The following is an 18,512-nucleotide window of genomic DNA, read 5'->3' as shown; positions in this document are numbered from 1 at the left end:
ATATGGCCGAACAATATGTTGTAGGTCAAGCTTTCTCCGCCGGCGACTCCGGGACGAACAACGGGGGGGCAAGCCACGGCGGGAGGCGCAGCCCGTGGGGCATGCAGTGGCGCCCCTCTCCGGGCTCCGATTATTGGGTGCGGTCGCCGGATGAACATGGGACTGACCCATTCCCCGCAGACGACAGGGTTGTTCTATAGGTTCTCGGACGAGGCTGAAGGTCTTGAATCGCTGTGCGACATGACTGTGAGGTCATCAAACCCTCCATGACGATGATAGTAAGCCGTCAGGGCCGTATTGGACATGCGTGATCTGTGTGGTAATTGTGTGTTGAGTAGAGAATGATTTCCACGATATGATCATAGCACTCTAAACCCCCAGACTATGCGCAAAGGCGCAATCTTTTCGTATCATATAGCAGCAAAGCAGTTTAGGCAGACGAGGAGTGAACATCTTGGGCAACCATGACAATGATGGAGGGTTCTGGCTTTCGTCCGTGCTCGCTCGTCATCTGCCTTCTCCCCCAGACTGTTTGGATTGTTTCGGCGTCTAACTGGACCTTACTTGGCCAGTCACTGATGCCCTTTTTCTTATCCTGCATGCGATGATGCTCTAGTCTGGGTGGTTTCTGATGCCTGTTTACCTATGACTCCTTTTTTGGTTCTGCATAGGGGACGTCTGACTCTGGCACTCCTCAGTTTCAACCGTAAACCAGGGTGTTTGCCAAGAATAAACTTACAGCATTCACTATCCCGAGAGAATGGGCACACAATACCATGCCAGTAACAGTCTCATCGCGAAGTTTGGCAAACTTTAGAGGAAACATGTGCCTGAGACTTGATTCCTAATCAGGACGAGTTGATTACGCCTGAGCCAATTGAGCATTTTCTTCAAATGGTGGTGTCTCTGGCAAGACATGTAACGGCAACGGACCGTCGATGGTGGTGGCCAAGTGAGACATTGTGTAGTGATCGATCAATTCTTGAGTTCAGCAAAACATTTTGTGTTGGCCCTATGTACGACTCCATGTACGTTCTAACAGATTTAACTATCGTTCATGGAATTGTGATGTAACAGTAAACGTTAGCCTATAGTTGGAGTCAACTTGAGCCTCCTGCATAGAGATCCATTACACTATTAGGTCTTTTTCGAACTCCTTCGAGCCAGGAATGCGTTAACCAGATCGTAGATGTGGCCTATGCTGTGCATTCAAAGCAATATAAATGCCCAACGTGGATGACGTGAACATAAGTTCTTTCTCACTCAACCGACAGGCATGCGGGATTCAAAACACCGAATTCTCGTTATCTTCACAATCCATACGGCACGTCTTCTCAAGGCCCCGATGTCAGCGAACTCGCTGCCCGGAGCCCACGTGAGGTAGGCCAGAATGCTGACCTAAGAAAGTCAGATGCCTGGTATCCTATTGCCGCGGCAGGTAACACTGTTTCCCGTTCCAATAGGAATTCAGGTTGCACCTTTGGGTAAGACATGAGGTAGGGAGCGGTGAAAATTTCGGGAACTTGTCAGCGTTATGAGGCATCTGTCCAGATCACTCGAGGGTGAGAAAACGTACCTGAGCATCCAGAAAGCCACCAATGCAAGGCTGGGCCGGCTGCCTCCACATTTGGATTCATGTGTAAAGAGTGAATGTCGAACTGTGTAGTAGTGCTGACTGGTCAATCCTGCACAGTACTCGGAAGACTTTCAGGGATAATGGTGGTAGTGTGGATGCATGTCAGTTGCGCGGAAATGTTTTATGACAGACTTAGTTGAGGTGTGCTCAGTTTCCAACACTTTGGTCTTGGAGGGGGGGTTCTTGGTCGATCTGGGATCATCAGACGTACACTCGATGAGTTCCCCAACAATTACACTTGCTCCCTATGTTTCTTTACAAGCTGCAACAATGAGGAGCCCACATACGATTTCACGCCACTTTGAAGACTCGCGAGGACCACTATCCATCATGTTTACGGTATGAAAGTGTTATCAGATACCGCGACTCTACGTCAGTTTATTTCAAAGTTGGCAACGACCCAAGTGTGCACTTATGAAGAGTGCAAGCATTGCCAAGGCCTGGGGGGGATGCAGACACAGCCTTATGATGGACAGGGGACCCTGTCGCTATGACTGTCAGCAGGTGATAGGGCGGGTAGTATTCTTAAAATTGTGGTTCCGAGTCTGATCCGTTTCTACCATTTTCCATCGATATCGGTTCATAAGGTAGGCAATATTGAAAAAGTCATAGTCCCAAGATGACAAGTATATCTCGTCCTGGGGGCATATAGACTAGAAACCCAGCAACATGGCCATCTAGGGAACAGGCGAATGTTTGATTCTGCATATGAGCTATGTTGTAATGGAACAGAGTTGTCATGGTGTCGAAAATGTTATCTGTGGAATCGTGAAAGAATGAGCCCCTGGGTAATGATCGAGACCCATACGATTCTAGGCCCGCTAGTCGGTAGCTCCCTGACTCTAATTTGAGATGGTGGCTTTTTCCTATTGCACAGTTGGAATTAGCTAATGCTTGTTGGTATGAAACGGGAAACAAGAAATAGAGAAACCACATCAGATTCCAGGAACTCCAGTGCCCTAGCACCGGGACGTTAGGCGCAGCAAGGCCTGCCCACCATCACCATAAGTGCCGAGCAGCAAGGGTTAGCGCTGAGCAGTGGTACTGCGTGTGACGCTGTCTTAGACGCATCTTGGTATTGATATTGTAGCACTTATTAGGTATCTGGAAACTTGATCTTGGTGATTTATTTGGTTAGAAATCTTTCAAGATTGGGTGGCAGACAGACGGTCTGCATTCCTGATACGGCATTTCAGGCATCATTTAGTGATATTGTGGCTGGGGTTTTGCTGTCGTGTTGCTGCGTGTTTCAAAGTCCCATCGTGCTGCGTTTGGGAGGATGATGGCATAGAGAGGAGCAAACATTGTTACTCATTGAGGACGAGAATAGAGTCTCTGCCTGATCTGCCTGTTGGTATTCGAGGGCACGTGTAATGGCCTATGTACCTAGAGGTAGTAGTATTATTTGGGTAAGTGTAACTATAAGTCGACTTTTCATTGGGGAAGAGGAGCCAGGCGAACCATTGCCTTGAATGACTAACTCTCCAAAGTCCCCTAAATTTTGATGCCATTCCGTAATTTCTTTCTCCACGTCCTAATCCTCCCACAAACGAAAAGACCCTGATTGATACATCCTCGTCATATCCATCATGAGCGCATCTCATCCTTTGTCCTCAATGCCGTGCGCTTCTGTTCTTGCATGGGTCTAGACCTCTTGATTACATGTCTTATCATTTCGCATACGTCATAAGCCTGCATCTCTCGCCAATATTCATTGATGGTGTTTCTCTAACGGTAACAGGATGGTCGCCGTCACAAGCTTTTGAAGTCACCCTCGGCCGATCAAGACAAAGTCGTTCAATCCGCCCATACATGCAGCTACGATACGTACAGGAGGTACCATGCTGGTACCATGCAGTATGATAGTGGAAGAGGGTGCAATTTCAACTATCGCCATTGCATTGCATCACATTGTTTCCAGGTCTGTAACCCTCCCCTTCAGCCCTGCTGCAGGTCAATTCAACCTCCCTGTCTCAGGCCAATTGATGACTCCTCACACCGAACCCAGGAACCACCTCCAACCTATGGATGGAGTTAATTATGGCCTGTCGCCGCCTATTCCCTGCACTTGCTATGCTGTATGTACCTACAGGACTATAGGCTTTGCACTACGGACTACCCCTGCGCACGCTGTTGGATCCCTGTCCAGTTGATGCGGTACGGGTACCCAGTAGCCAGGCTCATTCATCCACACCCACTGCGCTGCGCCTTGAGAGCAAGCCCGTGCTTTCTCAATCTCACTCAATGGATGAGTTGAGTTAAGGCATGTTTCTGGCTTCCTTCGGAACAAGAACCACCCGATGAAACAGACGAAATCGGAGCACAGGGCACTTGACGCACAAGGTCCTAGGAGCCATAGCCTCCGAAAAAAGTAAAGCCCCCAAATTCAAAGGTCCTTTAGACCCCCTCCCCCTCCAGGCTCAAGGCATCTTTGGTCCTTTAGCAGTGGGTCTACACTATCCCAAGCCTGCAATAGACGCGCCCCAGCCTTTGTCACCTGTCAAGACAGTCAGACTCAACTTGCGGCTATTGCTCTCACGCACTCTTACTGGCGTCTCTGGCGTCACTGGTGCCTTGACACACATCCTGGTGATGTTCTTGGGGAGTGTTGTTTGTCAAGAAAAGCCCCGAACCGGGGCGTGTCTTTATGACCTTCGATGCTCTCATCCAGGCTACAAGCAGGCCTATAAGGCTGCGATGCCTCTTTGGAAGTTAATTGTCTTATCCTCACTTCCTATCTCTCTATTCACAAGATTCATAAAGCAAGCGTTTCTCCATTGATTCTCACTGCCTTGCCTTTAAGCTTCATCCTCCTTGTTCAGTGCCCCTTGTCTTCATTACGAGCCCGACCACGTTCGATTTCATCCTCTGTTGGTTCACATATTAGACATCTTACTGGGTGTACAATTTCCTGTATCCTAAACCAACGACACCAGGCCAACAACTTCACGGCCCACCACCACAACCATGTGCTATCAACTTGTCGAGCTCTATTCGGCTTGCCGATGCCCCTACTACACCCATGCTGTTGATCGCTGCGCAGCATACGGCCGCCCAGGCCATCCTATCCAGCAGCGAACGATCCTCGTTGGTTACCTATGCTCTGCACACTCGAGTCATGGTGCTCAGTATGCATCACCACATAGCTACTCAGACAGTGGCTACCACAGTGGCTACTCGAGCTCAAAGAGCTATCAATGAACGATTCTGTCTTCGGCAGTGGGATCTTGCTCTCCAAGACTGATAATATTCAAGTTCGACGACTGGGTTTTTTACCTTCTCTCCTGCAACCCATCGCAGCTCTCCTTTTTGCTAGCAGGATTTCGTTGGACTGGTGGAGTTCCGAATGAGGTTCACCGCTAGGCGTATCCTTTTCGCAGACTTTCTCGCTCTGTCGTCGCCCATTGGGGCCTCCTCGTTTTGTGGATGACCACTTTTGTTATGGAGATTACAGCAACGTTGCCGAGGGCATGGGAATGAGATATGATATGGACATGAAAACGATCACGACGGAATGCCTTTTTTCGGTAGGGGAAAGCAACTCGCATTGCTGTTCTCCCTTCGCAAGCAATTCTTCTCTTTCTTTTAACTCACGGCATTGTTTTCTTGAACTTGCCGGTAGTTCTTTATTTGCTGGTCGGCTCCAGCATTCATCAACGGACGAAAAATCTCTCAACTCACATTGTCAGATGGCGTTTACTTATTTGGCCTTTTCCCCCTTTGCACAGCGATGGATTGTTTTGGTGCCACTTCATTTTCGCTTGGCTGGAAACAAGTCAGGATACAGCGACATTGGGTTATATCTTGGGAGAGCAGGTGCTGAGAGCCTCACGGCGATTTTAGACGGTGGGATTTCTATTCTTGAGCATCAAGGGCTGAGACATTACTGGTAATAAGTCTCCGCCTCCGGACGACGGTACTGCTATTTGTTTTCTTTTTCTTCTTCTTCTTCTTCTTCTTCTTCTTCTTCTTCTTCTTCTTCTTCTTCTTCTTCTTCTTCTCCATGGATGTCTTTTTTGACAAAAGACGATCCACATCTTAGGGTCACTGGGACTTTTATCATGGTTTGCATTTGAACTGGCGGGGCTTACTAAAATGCTTGTAGCATTAGATGTGGACAACGGATGGCTGGCCATTATTTCATTTCTTTTGGAGAGGATCTTTCGAAATCTCCGGTGTATTCTTTTTGTTTTCATACTGCATCACCTGGGCCTATAACAAAGCATTGATTGCAACAGTCACCCTTGTCATGTGGTACATATGTTCTTGACTTAGGAGCTGGGTTCCCAATCGAACAACTAGCAACAGGAAGTGTGACGTTGAACGTTCCACGACATGGAAAAAGACAAATTTACCTCTTCTTAATACTCTCAAACTCTTCTCGTGAATCATTAAATTAGCATGAATATCCAAAAGTAGAAAGTATGATTGGTGCCTATTTTGCTGAGGCTTAGTTTCAACTCATCCTCGCGATCATCAGGCAAAGTGGGCCGTATGAAGTCAACTTCTCCACAACTTCACAACCAAGCCTTGAAAGCCTCGGCCGAAAGGGATACGTGCACATTATAATCATATCTCCAAAGGTTTTACATACTTTCTCTAACACAGGTGTAAGACTTCAAAGCGCTGGAAAAACGTTGCAACGGCAATGCTAGATGTGCCATGGGGAGGCCTCAGTTAAGCCACCAGCTCTAAATGCTGAGTTATGCGTCGTGCAGACAAGGCAGAAAGGGCTAAAAGACACCTATATCAACTAGATTGAGTCACAGCCTTGCAGTAGCAGTTGCAGTTTCGATAGTTTGTCTAAGCCCATGGACACGGCAATGGTAGTGACGTCCGAGGTTAGCGTGTCCTATTATTAGGCCATCCACCCCGGTAGATTGCCAGATCGAGCCACGCGGGAAGGATGGGTGTGCTCGGCGAGAGTAAGGCCAATCAGCCTTGAGAAGGATTTCGGCTGTTTTACTCAGGAAACTTTTGACGCAGATTACAAGGAGGGCTGGGGGCTTGTGTGATTTGCGGGCGGTGCGCGATTAGGCGCACTGGCGCCATGCAGGGAACTATTCCAGGGTGTGAGACGATCGGTCGGGTTGCCAAGGATATTGGGGCATGTGTTTTGGGTAGATAGACAAGGAGTTTGTGTATCAATTAAGGTGATCTTCTACGTTACTCGGACCTGACCGTGCAACTTCGTTGCGGAAAGACTCGAGATATCGCTTAGCACTCGATAGCCTATACTGCTGAGTGCTATATTCCCAACACGAGCACAACGATCGAGATTCAAATCCTAGGAGGATGTAACGATCCCGTGCAAAGAAGCATCGCAAGCTTACAACCGAGCTCAAGGTTGGATGTCATATGCAGTGTATAAGGGGAACCCGGATTCTCAGGTGCAATTGGCCAGCACAAAACGATGCTGACATGATGGAGAGCTACCTGAAGCTTGCATCTTTGAACTTGACGAGCATGGAAAGATGATTCGTCTATCGCTTAAAGAACTCATCAAGGGCTGAGGTGAGCCAAAGTAGTAACGCTACATCGCGGTAGTTTCCAGGGATTAGTTCGAAATAGGAATGGCACGACTCAGCTGTCAGAAACGGCTGAGGTCGGGTTCCATGCTGACGGCCAGAGTCCCCAAGAATTAAACTAGACGATCCCTGGCTTGCCGAAGCCGGGCTGTTTGTATGCAGGGGCATGACGTTTGGTGGAGTGCTCAAGGCGTTTTTCCTCTGGAGGGGACAAGGGTGGGCCGTCCCAGCTAGGGGGTTGAGGCGGCTGGCGCTTGTGAGTAAGGGACATTCTGTAAGGGATGTACGTACAGCCAAATGAGTCGCTGGGTCTTTGTTCCTCTCTATGCAACAGGGCTGTATCATGTAGGGTCCTTTGTTGAAACTCGGCTACGATCACATCAGACTCATTGTCATGTTCAGCCTTACACGCGAGTCAGGTTTCTTGACAGTGCAGCTCAACATGTTGTCATGATGAGCTCGGGCCCAAACTGAAATATTACTGTATTATCTGATGCCATGAAGCGAGGTATTCGCCTTGATTCACTCGCTCCTTCCCGCATAATGACAATGATGAGAGAAAGGGAAAGTGAATGGAAGGCAGGTTGGGCGAAACTGGCAAAGGAAACTGCACTAGCACATCTGCCGCCATCAACCCTTCAGTGGCCTTACCGTGTGCACTGTGACTTGTAACTCTCCATCAACACCATCAACAACGGCCTCTCCTCTCACCCTTTTCCCATTTCCGTCTTCCGCATCCTAGCAACCGCTTCTCTACATAAATGATAGAATCATTAATATTCATCTTTATTCTCCCCCCGTGTTCAATCTAGACTTTGTTGGGAATGCCCTCGTGTTCGATGACCGAGTCTCTTGATCCAGTATTACATCTACTCAAACAATCGTCAACAATACTTCTCAAAGTCAACCTTTCCCAACACAGCGTCTAGTAGAACATCAATTCCACGGCGTAAATCCCCTCGTCATCGCGATACACTCTCGTCACCAGCGTCCAACATTCGATACGGCCGTCTGCTTCAGCACACGATACGCGAAACTCCATCATGTTTTCTAACCTCATTGGCCACACTCGGGCCTTTCTCCCTCAAGGGAACTCTGATGATTACATCGGGACTGGCGTTGGTGGCTTCGATCAAACCCCTCCTCCAAGTTCACGCGTATCCGTGGACATGCCAAGAAGCGAGGATATGGGATCAGAGGCTATCAAAGAGTTGAGAGCGAACCATGACCCCGTATCTCTTGGTCATCTTAAATCACCATTGACCGATTCAGAGTTTTCTGGCACAAATAAGTCGACTCCTCTTGCAAAGACTCGGCAATTCGAACCCTCAGCAGAAACACTAAATATCCTCGGCGCTATACCTGCCCCCCTTTACCACAAAACTTCTTTATCACAGGACGGGATGGCAATACAGCACAGTCGTCTAGAATCTTCGGTGGGTGGCCAGAATGAACACGAAGTTGAAGATATTCCGGAGACTACAGGGATTCTGTGCGCCGACAATGACCTAAAGTCATCACGAGGCGAGATTGGCCAGCGGCCAACTTTGGAACAGAACTCGCCTAGATCAAGAAGTGTCTTGTCGAACAAAGACTAGAAGTCCCAATCTCTTCCGGTGAAAGTGCGCCCAACCATTGACCTCCTTCTGGGCGATTACAGAAATTGTTTGAAAATGTCAACTACTAAGAGCCGGAAAAAGACAAGCATAAACTGTCCTGGCGGAAGTGCTTCCAAGGGCAAAAGGATCGCTCCTCCAGAAAAAGATGTGGTCTTTTCGAACACTTCAAGTGTTGGTGACCAGGATGCTAGACGCTTCTCATCGCTCAACACAGGCACATGCCTACCCAATATGGCATCGTCAGACACACAGCTGCATGGCTTATACGACCAAAACAACAGCTCTCACGACGTGAATTGTCCAGACTTATCTCGGTTGGAAGACCAGAGCTTATTAGCTACAAATATAAATAGACCAATTCGCAGTCAGTCCTCGGGATCTATCATGAGCTATTTATGGAAAAGCCAGTGGCTCAAGCGACTATCGCACACAGCAAAGTCAAACAATTCACAGCTTACAGAGCCTCCGCCTCGAATCAAACTAATCAGATCTGATGATCGACGTCCATCAGAGCCTGTGTTGCCAAGCAGCATGGCTCTCCGTAGAATGTCCGCGTGGTCGGCTTTATCTGGCAAGCCTGATCCTGGAGTTGACGGGATACTGTTCAAGCGTGTATTCAGCGATCTCGAGAGGCTCCTCGATGAAACTCTTTCCCTCGCCCTGGAGGTCGCGGACCATTCGGAAACCGCAGCTCATGCTAGTCACCCTGCCGCCGTGTCGAATGAGTATGGCACCGATCATGTGGACGTATCAAACTTGTCGATGGGCAACAGACCCCAAGAAAACGTCAAAGCATTTCCTATAGATGGAGTATATACGGCCTACCTAGCGAGGCCGGGATGCAGGCGTGCTGCCACTTACACTGCCGTACCCAAACGCCCGCGGCTGGCCGATATAGTTGAGAGCTATTCCGGAACCTATCAGGAGCTTCGAACAAAGACTCAGGCTGAACGAAGACAACAAAGTGGCCCCTCACGACGTTCTTCACTCAGCAGAAAGTCCCGGAAATCTTTCCAAGGGTTAAAGGCGGATCGTAGACGTAGGCCGGTTGTGTTGAAAGATCTCCGCAGCATAAGTGCCCTTCTTGATGTCGGAGGAATGGACGCCCAAGGACAAACAACAACTCATAAACGCTCGGCAGCTGTGAACGTTTCATCAGTCGTTCGAAGTGGAACCAGCCATGATGCTCTGCCAGAACATAACATTGCTGGGAGAAGACTGCATGGCGAACATGGCATCAATCTTCGAAAGCGATCGCACGTGAGTCTACGGGACATGCAAGGGCTCAATCTTCCAAAGTCGCACATCAGGCAACCGATTGCGAGGGACTAGTCACCCGTTCGCAAGCGATTTGTAGCCTCTACTGCCTGCTTGAGCACAGCACTCATCGGGGTGCTACTTGGTATCTATACAGGCCTAGTCCCATCAATTCAGTATTATATCGTGGATCAATCACACGTCACTGTTCATGGCAACACCGGTTGTTTCCTTGCCCTTGCTATTCCGTCCTTCTTTCTCTGGCCATTGCCCTTACTCCACGGTCGGAAGCCGTATATAATGTCAAGTCTTATTATTGCAATGCCTCTTCTTTTTCCACAGGCAATTGCAGTCAGCAGTCCCAGGCTTACCAACACTGCGTCTTGGAGGGCGATGCTGTTGGCCTCTCGTACCCTAATGGGTGGCTCTTTGGGTTTTGCTACAATGAACTTTCACTCAGTTCTGACGGACCTTTTTGGTGCTTCTCTAATGTGTCAGCGTCCCCATGAAGAGGTTGTTGATCATTTCGACGCAAGAAGACATGGTGGTGGCATGGGTATTTGGCTTGGCATCTGGACCTGGTGCTGGATTGGATCTCTTGGACTTGGTTTTCTCATTGGCGCGGCTATCATTGATAAACACTCGCCAGCATGGGGTTTTTACACCAGCATCGTGATGATTGCAGTTGTCTTGATTCTCAATGTGATATGCCCCGAGGTTCGACGATCTGCATTCCGACGGTCGATTGCAGAAGTCCGAACAGGAGGAGACATCTCGCGTCGTCTGGCTCGAGGAGAAGTGATGATGCATCGAGTCAAGACAGGTCCAAAGTGGTGGGGACAGGAAGCATACCATGGTGTTCGTTTATCTTTGGAGATGCTTGAACAACCTGGCTTCGCGGTTGTAGCGATATATGTCGCATGGATTTATGCACAAGTCGTTCTAGTCATCATTCTGCTGGGCTCACTCGTGTCTCGATTCTATCATCTAAGATCGCCATATGTCGGCCTTCATGTCGCCGCAGTTGCACTCGGCGCTCTACTTGCAATTCCTTTCCAAAAGGCCAGCATCTTCTCGAGATCTCGCAGCCGAGAAAATAAAGTCAACCGCGAGGTTATAGGCAGAAAGATAGTATGGTCTTCACATCTAGTCCGCCGGGCCGTCTTTACTATTGCCCTTCCGATTGGTGGCGCCTGTTATGCTGCTGTTTCATCAGGACCGCCAATCAGTTCTGGCGTGCCAACCTTTTTTGCCTTATGTATAGGTTTTCTATCCTGTCTCGCAATTTCAGAATGCAACGGCCTTATCATGGAAACCTTCGATACATCGGATCTGTCTCCCGGAATGGTTGGTCGGCACCGTGATCCCTCAGGTCAAGACCAGCGTCGAACCAATTACTCCTCTTTTCCGAGAGTGACAGCAGGATTCGCTATGATACAATCCTTCTCATACATACTTGCGGCTGGTTCAACTGCGCTGGGCGGTCATGTAACGCGGAAGCTTGGCCAACAAGTTGCCACGAGCGTCGTAGCTGCGATACTCTTCTTGTTAACTGTCCTCTTGTTGCTTGTTCTCATTCGGTTCAAGAATGTGCTCATCATACCTCGTTCAAAATCGGAAGAGATGGAGAGAATTACCCAAGCCCGTCGACGGTCTTCGAAACGTCGGGCTTCCATGCCCAATGACTTGCGTGCATTGATGGAAGAGGATTATGCCTGGCGGCCCACAATGATAGGAAACCCGATGGGCAAAAGCCGCCGAATGAACGTATTGGAAATGGGTAACCTGACAAGGTGGCAAGACATTCGACGTAGAAATAAGCTCATAGATGCGGGTGTTCATCTTAATCGTGATACGTTGGATCAAGGTCTAGATGCTCTAGATGTTGCACTCGAGAACCATATTGATAACATGCGACAGAATGCATCTGGATTCTTCAGACGAGGGAGCTTAAGAAAGCATGGAAGCCGTCTCCGTCGCAGCAACCAAAGCAGCGAACAGACATTTCATGACTTGGAACTGGACATGCTTGATCCAGTGGGTACGCCGAGAGAGTCATCCCAGCAACCTCGACAGTATGTCGAGAGGGAATGTGTTATAGGTCAAACAATCAAGGAGGAGAACAAGGACGAGGCCCAAGCTAGGCCTAGCACTTCACAAAAAGACCACACTTAAAGGGCACGAAAAGCATTATTGCGAGGGAGTGACCTATAGAATTAGAATGAATGTCTAGGTGGTGTAGTATAGGTGCATGCGATAATTTCCACCCTAAATTCGTGTGCGGTCCTAATGCATTTTTCTTCCATCTATGACTGTTGCTAATGCTCATTATAGCTTCCAAGTGCTTGGCTATTATACAAAATTGATATGTGATCTAATCCACGAAACAAAAGAACGATGGTGCATGTGTCGCCGAAATCTCTATATCTCCATTTTATTGTACGTTCAAGACCAGGTCATCTCCTCGCCGTGTAGGGGTTAATGTCGGCTGCCAATGCGGCGACAAAGGAAGGTTTGGTGGTGTCTTGTTTTGAATATCACGATTCCACTTTGAAGCGCCAGTTTTGTCTGTACCGATAGTCATACCAGCGGCGCGATCCAAACCGACACGCTTAGCCAGGAGTGAATCGTGGCTATCAGAGTGAACAAGGGAGGGGTTCATTGATTGGGGGGGGCGGTAACTCTGATACTGAGAAGAGTGTATTTGAGTCTGCTGTGCGGCAGGATAGGGTTGAAATGACTGGTAACCTCCTGTACTACGAGGGTGATGTTGCTGGCCTGGCCGAGGCTGGAAAGAAGGGTACATCTGTGGTTGTTGGTAGGCCTGCTGATGCGGAAATGTGCGCTGATAGGACTGCAGAGGCTGCTGTTGCTGGAATGGCGGATATGTTGGGGGTATACGCTGTGTAGGCTGCCAAGGGTTTTGCTGCTGCTGCTGCTGCTGCTGGTTGTGGCGTTGTTGCTGGTGATTGTGTGAATGCAGTCTCTGGACGGGTTGCCAGGCTGCCTGTTGTTGACGAGGGGAAGGTTGAAACGAGGGAGGCCTCTGATATGGCTGATACTGCTGAGGCTGAGGCCCTGATGCAGAACGGCGATGCTGAGGGGTTTGGCGAGAATGAAGAGGTTGCGGATATGGTGGGTCAAAGTAGAAGGGGGACGCCCGGATCTGATCTTCTTTGACATTCGCGGGTTCTGTGGCCTCATCTGGCTCCGGAGAAGGCTCCACAATGCGCATTGTCGATGAAGCTGCCTGTGTACCTGTGTTATCGGCGGGTTGCATGCTCTGAACAGCTGGTTGAGGTTTCTGTTGTGGTTGCGCATTCAACTGCGCTTTTGACTGTAGTGCCGCGTAGTATGCACTAGGAGGCTGCATCAGACCCAAGGTCGGGCTTGGCTGCCCAGGAGGGCTGTAAACTACCTGTCGCGTAGGAGGGGCAGCTCGCGGATTGACGCTGACACCAGGGTTGCCCACCTGGCTGGCACGTCGAGGGTCTCGTGGGGGGATCTGAGGCTGCTGCTGACGAGCTCGGACTGACTGGGGAGATTCGACAACAGGAGAGAGGCTGACTTGCTGTTCTGGTGCCACAGACGGAATGCTTGAGGAGGACTCGGTTGAGGTAGTGATGATGGTGGCGCTACTACTGCTAGAGTCTTCGCGTGGTCGAGTCAGGGGTCTTGTCATGGAACGACGATTGGAAGCGCTGCGTCTTGGATGAGACTGGGAAGAGAAGAAGGGAGAGGGATACTGCGGACGAGGTCCACCAGGTCTGGACGGTGCACCACCAGGAATAATCTCAGCTGGAGGAGCAAGCGATCTGGTGCCGCTTCGTTCTGCACTGCCGAGGGGGGCGTTATCATTGTTAGGTGGTCTTGGTGCTCCCTCTTGAGAAACCTTGGAATCCTGCGAGCCTCGAGCAATCACTGAGGCACGCTTTGGGTTTCCCAGAACCCAATTGCCGTATTGGTCGGCGACATAGTAGGTTGTTGCCGAAAGAGGCGTTGTTGGTGGTCTCCAGACTTGAGTGTTGGCGTTTGGGGATATTGAGGTACGGTCTTCTTCAAACTCCGTCACGTTACTCTCACGGTTGCTCATCCGTACAGCTGGTCCGGCCGGTTTCTCGGCTTGTGGTATTTGTAGCTTCAGCGGTGCGGGTGGTGTCGGCTTAGATCTTCCTGTCCAGGCAGCAGCAGCAAGTGCTGGTGGTGGTATTGAAGAACTCTCATCTCGAGATGAATGTCCAGCATCTTGGCGTCTACCGTCAGCTTGCTCCGCGTGGAGAAGAGGCAAGGGCTTGTCGTTGGTGTCTCTGACAGATAGATCTGGTAGGGTCGGTTTCGCAGGGAGCAGCTTTGATAATCGCCTCAGTGGAGATGTATGCACCGCCGTGTTGCGGCTCGAGGGAGGAGGTGATAATGCTACACCAATGGTTTCAGGCTTGACACTCCTACGGTTGGAAGTAGGCGGCGGTGGTGGGTGATTTGTAGGATCCAAATCAGGTCGCAGTTGGTGAACCATCCACGAATTATGTCCACCGTTGTCAGATCGATCTGGCTTATAACCCCAGGTGTCCCTCATAGGGAGAAAGCCAGTCTTGATCTGAGGATACTTTCTTCGTCGATAGTATCTTGCCAATACAATAGCTCCAACCGCAACTCCCACTGCGGCAAGGACGCCGACTGAGATACCAGCGACCTGTTCAGTGGAGAGTTTGTCTGAATCATCACTGTCCTCGTCTTTGCTTGCCCCACCGGCACCACCCTGTACGTCCGTGGTGGTCTCGGACTCTGAACTCGAAGTTGGGGTATATGTAGAAGTCTCAAAAGTAGTGGGCTTAGTGAACGGAGGCTCCGTGATCGAGATTATATCTGAATCATCTGACGAATCAGTCGTAGATTGTTCTCTGGCCGTCGATCGTGTTGTGGAGCTAATTGGTCTCGTCGATGGTCTTGGAATAACAGGGGGCGAGGATGTATCAATAACCAATGTTGTTGGCAATGTACGAATAGTGCTTGATGTACCCGGCCGTGAAGTAGTCTTGGTGGTCACTGAGGGAAAAGTCACAACTCCTCCCGAAGGAGCCAAAACTAATGTTGCTGTGATAGTGAGATAAGTAGGATGGACCGCACCAGGTCTCCCGTTGCATATATCATATGCATTCTCGATGACTCTATCTGCTTCTGTGTAAGCAACACACTCTTCGTGTATTCTGTGGTTCGTAGTACATACCACTGGCTTCGACTATGGAGCAGTATCCAATGGATCGTTCAGCAGAGATGCATTGCATTGCACCCTCACCAAGAGTGAATCCCGAGGCGCCCCTTCGAGAACACAGACAATCCAGCAGAGGTTTTCCGGTGCAAACACCCTGAGCATAATTGACGTTAAGGAAAGAGGTGAAGCATTCTCCGGCACAGCTGGGGATGAAGCTCGAGAATTCGTTGGAGATATTGGTCGCCAGTACGACAGTTACACAAAAGATCAACCATGCCGGCACGAAGGAAAATGGCCAACTGGCCATTCTACAACGAAACATCTAATAACGAAAATCAGGTCGAGCTTGAGGCAGGGCATGTTGGGCTGATGAACTCACCTAAAGAGAAGGGTATCCTATTAAAGGAGATGGCCAGCATCTCAACGAAGTGGATTCATGAGCAGTCGTGACAAAAGAACAAAGGGAAAAGAAAATAAAGGAGAAATTAGTTAGTGAGAGTTTGTACAAGCGGTCACAGACGATACGACAGAGGAAAAAGAGAAGAGAAAATGCGAAACACAGTCACAACGGATGGATGAGTTAGGAAACAAGGGGGCATATGAAGACAAGACTGAGCTGGACTTGACTGTGCATATGCAGCATACACATTCTCAGCAGCCGCCGTCTCCCGCTACATCACGCAAGCTGATCATGACATGAAGGCCAGCGCTTGCTGGGCGTTGTAAGTCCTGCATCTGCAAGCCTCCTCTTCAGCTCCAAGGCCTCTCGAGGGCTATGGAGCCGCCAGAGCGGGCCCTCCACTGCTCTCTGCGTCATAGTGGAAGAGGCTGGATCCGAGATATCCTGCTGCAAGTGCGTGCTATTTTTGCGCGCGTGCAATGCAGAGGCGAAATACTTACAGCCCGTACATCAGACGATCCGAAACTCGACGGACGGTGTACGTTTTGTTTGGCGGTTAGAGTTCGAGCTATGACTGGCTGAGGCTTCTTGTAGCGCCGTTAGACGCGGGAGGGCCCTTTTGGGCGTCAGCAACTGACAGCCAACCAGCCAACTGGAAGCACGATGACTGATCACGTGAAGGCGTCTCCGTCCAATTACGGTGTTCGTATAGCCTCAGTTGGGGCCTAGTATAGGCCACCCTACTCCTACTGCAGATCGGCGACCTTTATTAAGCTTGATATTGTAGATGTGATGACTGCACTTTTTACGCCTTGGCTGGTTTCGAAGTCAGTTGGCTGGTCATCGTGGACTTATCCTCTCAGAGTTCCTCTGAAACGGTCACCTTCAGCCCAGCTGAAAGAACTCAGCGTTACTTCGTCTTGACTGTACTTAGACCTCTCGGTTCGTTGCGAGATCCCAAAGACAATATTGGGACTGACCAAGAGACCTTATCCTTGTTTCAGTCCGGTTCGAACGGGCGTCTATGAATCAATCAAATAGCGATGTGACCCACAATGTCTTGGCCTTCTTCATATCCTCATAGCCAAACGATATAAGCACTATCACCTATTATGATACCATGTCATAGATCTATTGATGTCATGTCCGCATTCATGTCCATTTGCTTCCTCTTCCAGTAACAACACCCGACTCATCGTTCAAGCTGGGTGTTCTCATCACCGGCAATTCATTATCTCAATAACAGATTTGGTCAGCTTTACGGGATATATTCGCATTGAAGATCTAGATTCTCTCCTATCTCAAGGCTCGTCAACCATCACACAGGTCTCTTATCAAGTGCATCCTTGCCAGGCGTACCGTCATCAGAAACACCTCTGTGCGGTCACGATGCTCAAGCCGGATTGCCAGGCGAAAGATAGAAAGAGTTTCGTAAACGATAAAGATCAACAACAACCTTGGACGCCGACGCCGACAATAACACCCACAATAGAACCACAAATCCGCCAGGGCACAGGAAGCTCCGAATACCACAAAGCCGTCTCTTGTCTGTGGTAGATGAAAACGCCACATATAATGTAGCTTCGCCCTCAGTCCCTACCAACTAAATGCTATGCAAACATCAAATTCCTCTATTAACAACCTCACATGGCCATTTCAGCCTGCAACTTCCGAAGTTCGGCTTCCTCGTCATCTTCTTCAACTGCCTGCTTCTTGCTTGACACGGCTGTATGATGTTAGTATGTACACAAAAAAGAACTGTGAGCAAGGGCACATACGCTCTTCCCTAGCCGGCGTGGGTAGCTTATGCACAGCATCTGACACAGGGACGGTGCCTGTCTTCAGCATCTGTTCGTCGAGCTGCTCCTGTTGTAGCTCATCCAATTCGTTCTCCAACTCATCCTCGTCGATCGGCTCGCCTAATGAGTTCGAGGTGATTGCGTTGACAATCTCGTCGCTCATTGCATTATGCTCACGCAGTTCGTCCCTATAACTTCAGGTTAGCCAAGGACACATCTCATACAAACTGGCATAAATAAGCGTGGCATGAACGTACATTGTCGCATCAACCTTGTCCACCGTAAGACCTCCATAGATCTGCTTCATGGCCGCGTTGGCGTTGCTCATGGCTGCCAGAGTCTCCTTGTTGATATTGGCGGACTCGATCGAGTTGATTTGCTGCTCTAGTGTACCGATCTGTGCGACGGTTTGCTCGAGCGCGTGCTCGTGTGTCTTCTTGCGCCTCAAGGCCGCTTTGGCCGCTATCATATAGATCAGCATCTCTGCCCCGCATTACGAATCTCATTGAGATGACCATGTACCGTTCTTGTTGGTGCTCACGTTCTTGCGTGCGGTAGCATCCTGCTCGTCGATCTGGGTCTGGAGATGCCTCTCGCGCTTCTGCAACATGTCAAGCTGCGCTCGCAGCCCGAGGATCGCATTCTTGGGCGTGTCCTTGCGTTTTTGGGCCGCGGCGCCACCGAACCAACCCCACATGTTTACAGTTTCTGATCGGTGAAGATTGGGGAGAAATATGAGTTTGATGAGGAAAAGGGAGCGCGAGTCCTGTTCCTCTTGATGAGCGATCTCGTCGTGCAGTGTCGGAGCAGAAAATGGCGTAATGAGCCTCGACTCAGTGTCGGGTAGTGGGGTCAGGCTCCAGGAGAATAATGACCACCGGGGCTACACAGGATATCGGAAGCTTCTAGTATTGTATGAATAAGAAGCGCGATATGCCCTGTAAGTTGTGATGTTCGTCGTCGTCAGCGTCGTCGTCCTAGGTAGTGTAAAGTTGAAGGTAGCCTGCGGGACTCTTATCGTTGCCTGTGTGATGACGGCACCTCGACCTTGCCCGCCATTT

At 49.6% G+C, this 18,512-nt stretch overlaps 5 protein-coding genes across 5 annotated transcripts; 3 read left to right on the top strand and 2 right to left on the bottom strand.

Moving 5' to 3' along the window:
- The first annotated feature begins 3,182 nt into the window (after nucleotides 1-3,182).
- Nucleotides 3,183-6,009, top strand: FOIG_07208 (uncharacterized protein). Its single transcript, XM_031206654.1, has 2 exons — nucleotides 3,183-3,589; nucleotides 3,645-6,009. The coding sequence occupies exon 2, from the start codon at nucleotides 5,107-5,109 to the stop codon at nucleotides 5,527-5,529; it is 423 nt and encodes a 140-aa protein (XP_031063773.1). The 5' UTR covers nucleotides 3,183-3,589; nucleotides 3,645-5,106; the 3' UTR covers nucleotides 5,530-6,009.
- Nucleotides 6,010-8,207: 2,198 nt separating this feature from the next.
- Nucleotides 8,208-8,762, top strand: FOIG_07207 (uncharacterized protein; the record flags this gene model as incomplete). Its single annotated transcript, XM_031206653.1, has 1 exon — nucleotides 8,208-8,762. One exon carries the CDS (start codon nucleotides 8,208-8,210, stop codon nucleotides 8,760-8,762), a length of 555 nt encoding a protein of 184 aa, XP_031063772.1.
- A 552-nt stretch (nucleotides 8,763-9,314) lies between these two features.
- Nucleotides 9,315-12,215, top strand: FOIG_07206 (uncharacterized protein; the record flags this gene model as incomplete). Its single annotated transcript, XM_031206652.1, has 2 exons — nucleotides 9,315-10,043; nucleotides 10,383-12,215. 2 exons carry the CDS (start codon nucleotides 9,315-9,317, stop codon nucleotides 12,213-12,215), a joined length of 2,562 nt encoding a protein of 853 aa, XP_031063771.1.
- On the bottom strand, nucleotides 12,206-16,206 carry FOIG_07205 (uncharacterized protein). Its single transcript, XM_031206651.1, has 3 exons — nucleotides 15,632-16,206; nucleotides 15,268-15,574; nucleotides 12,206-15,212 (listed from the first exon to the last, which is right to left on the bottom strand). Exons 2-3 carry the CDS (start codon nucleotides 15,572-15,574, stop codon nucleotides 12,475-12,477), a joined length of 3,045 nt encoding a protein of 1,014 aa, XP_031063770.1. The 5' UTR covers nucleotides 15,632-16,206; the 3' UTR covers nucleotides 12,206-12,474.
- Nucleotides 16,207-16,770: 564 nt separating this feature from the next.
- On the bottom strand, nucleotides 16,771-18,507 carry FOIG_07204 (vacuolar-sorting protein SNF7). Its single transcript, XM_031206650.1, has 4 exons — nucleotides 17,974-18,507; nucleotides 17,709-17,913; nucleotides 17,431-17,639; nucleotides 16,771-17,378 (listed from the first exon to the last, which is right to left on the bottom strand). Exons 1-4 carry the CDS (start codon nucleotides 18,146-18,148, stop codon nucleotides 17,296-17,298), a joined length of 672 nt encoding a protein of 223 aa, XP_031063769.1. The 5' UTR covers nucleotides 18,149-18,507; the 3' UTR covers nucleotides 16,771-17,295.
- Nucleotides 18,508-18,512: the final 5 nt, after the last annotated feature.

This window comes from Fusarium odoratissimum (assembly GCF_000260195.1).
Source record: "Fusarium odoratissimum NRRL 54006 unplaced genomic scaffold supercont1.10, whole genome shotgun sequence".
NCBI lineage: Eukaryota > Fungi > Ascomycota > Sordariomycetes > Hypocreales > Nectriaceae > Fusarium > Fusarium odoratissimum.
This window is presented reverse-complemented; position numbering and strand designations above follow the sequence as displayed.

Bases quoted from the DNA above. Each gene is read 5' to 3' on its own strand.
- FOIG_07208 (XM_031206654.1), top strand. From the start codon at position 5,107: ATGGGAATGAGATATGATATGGACATGAAAACGATCACGACGGAATGC.
- FOIG_07205 (XM_031206651.1), bottom strand. From the start codon at position 15,574: ATGTTTCGTTGTAGAATGGCCAGTTGGCCATTTTCCTTCGTGCCGGCA. The intron at 15,213-15,267 runs GTATGTACTACG...ACACAGAAGCAG, and splicing joins CTCCATAGTCGAAGCCAGTG to ATAGAGTCATCGAGAATGCA.
- FOIG_07204 (XM_031206650.1), bottom strand. From the start codon at position 18,148: ATGTGGGGTTGGTTCGGTGGCGCCGCGGCCCAAAAACGCAAGGACACG. The intron at 17,640-17,708 runs GTACGTTCATGC...CTGAAGTTATAG, and splicing joins GACAAGGTTGATGCGACAAT to GGACGAACTGCGTGAGCATA. The intron at 17,379-17,430 runs GTATGTGCCCTT...AACATCATACAG, and splicing joins CACGCCGGCTAGGGAAGAGC to CCGTGTCAAGCAAGAAGCAG.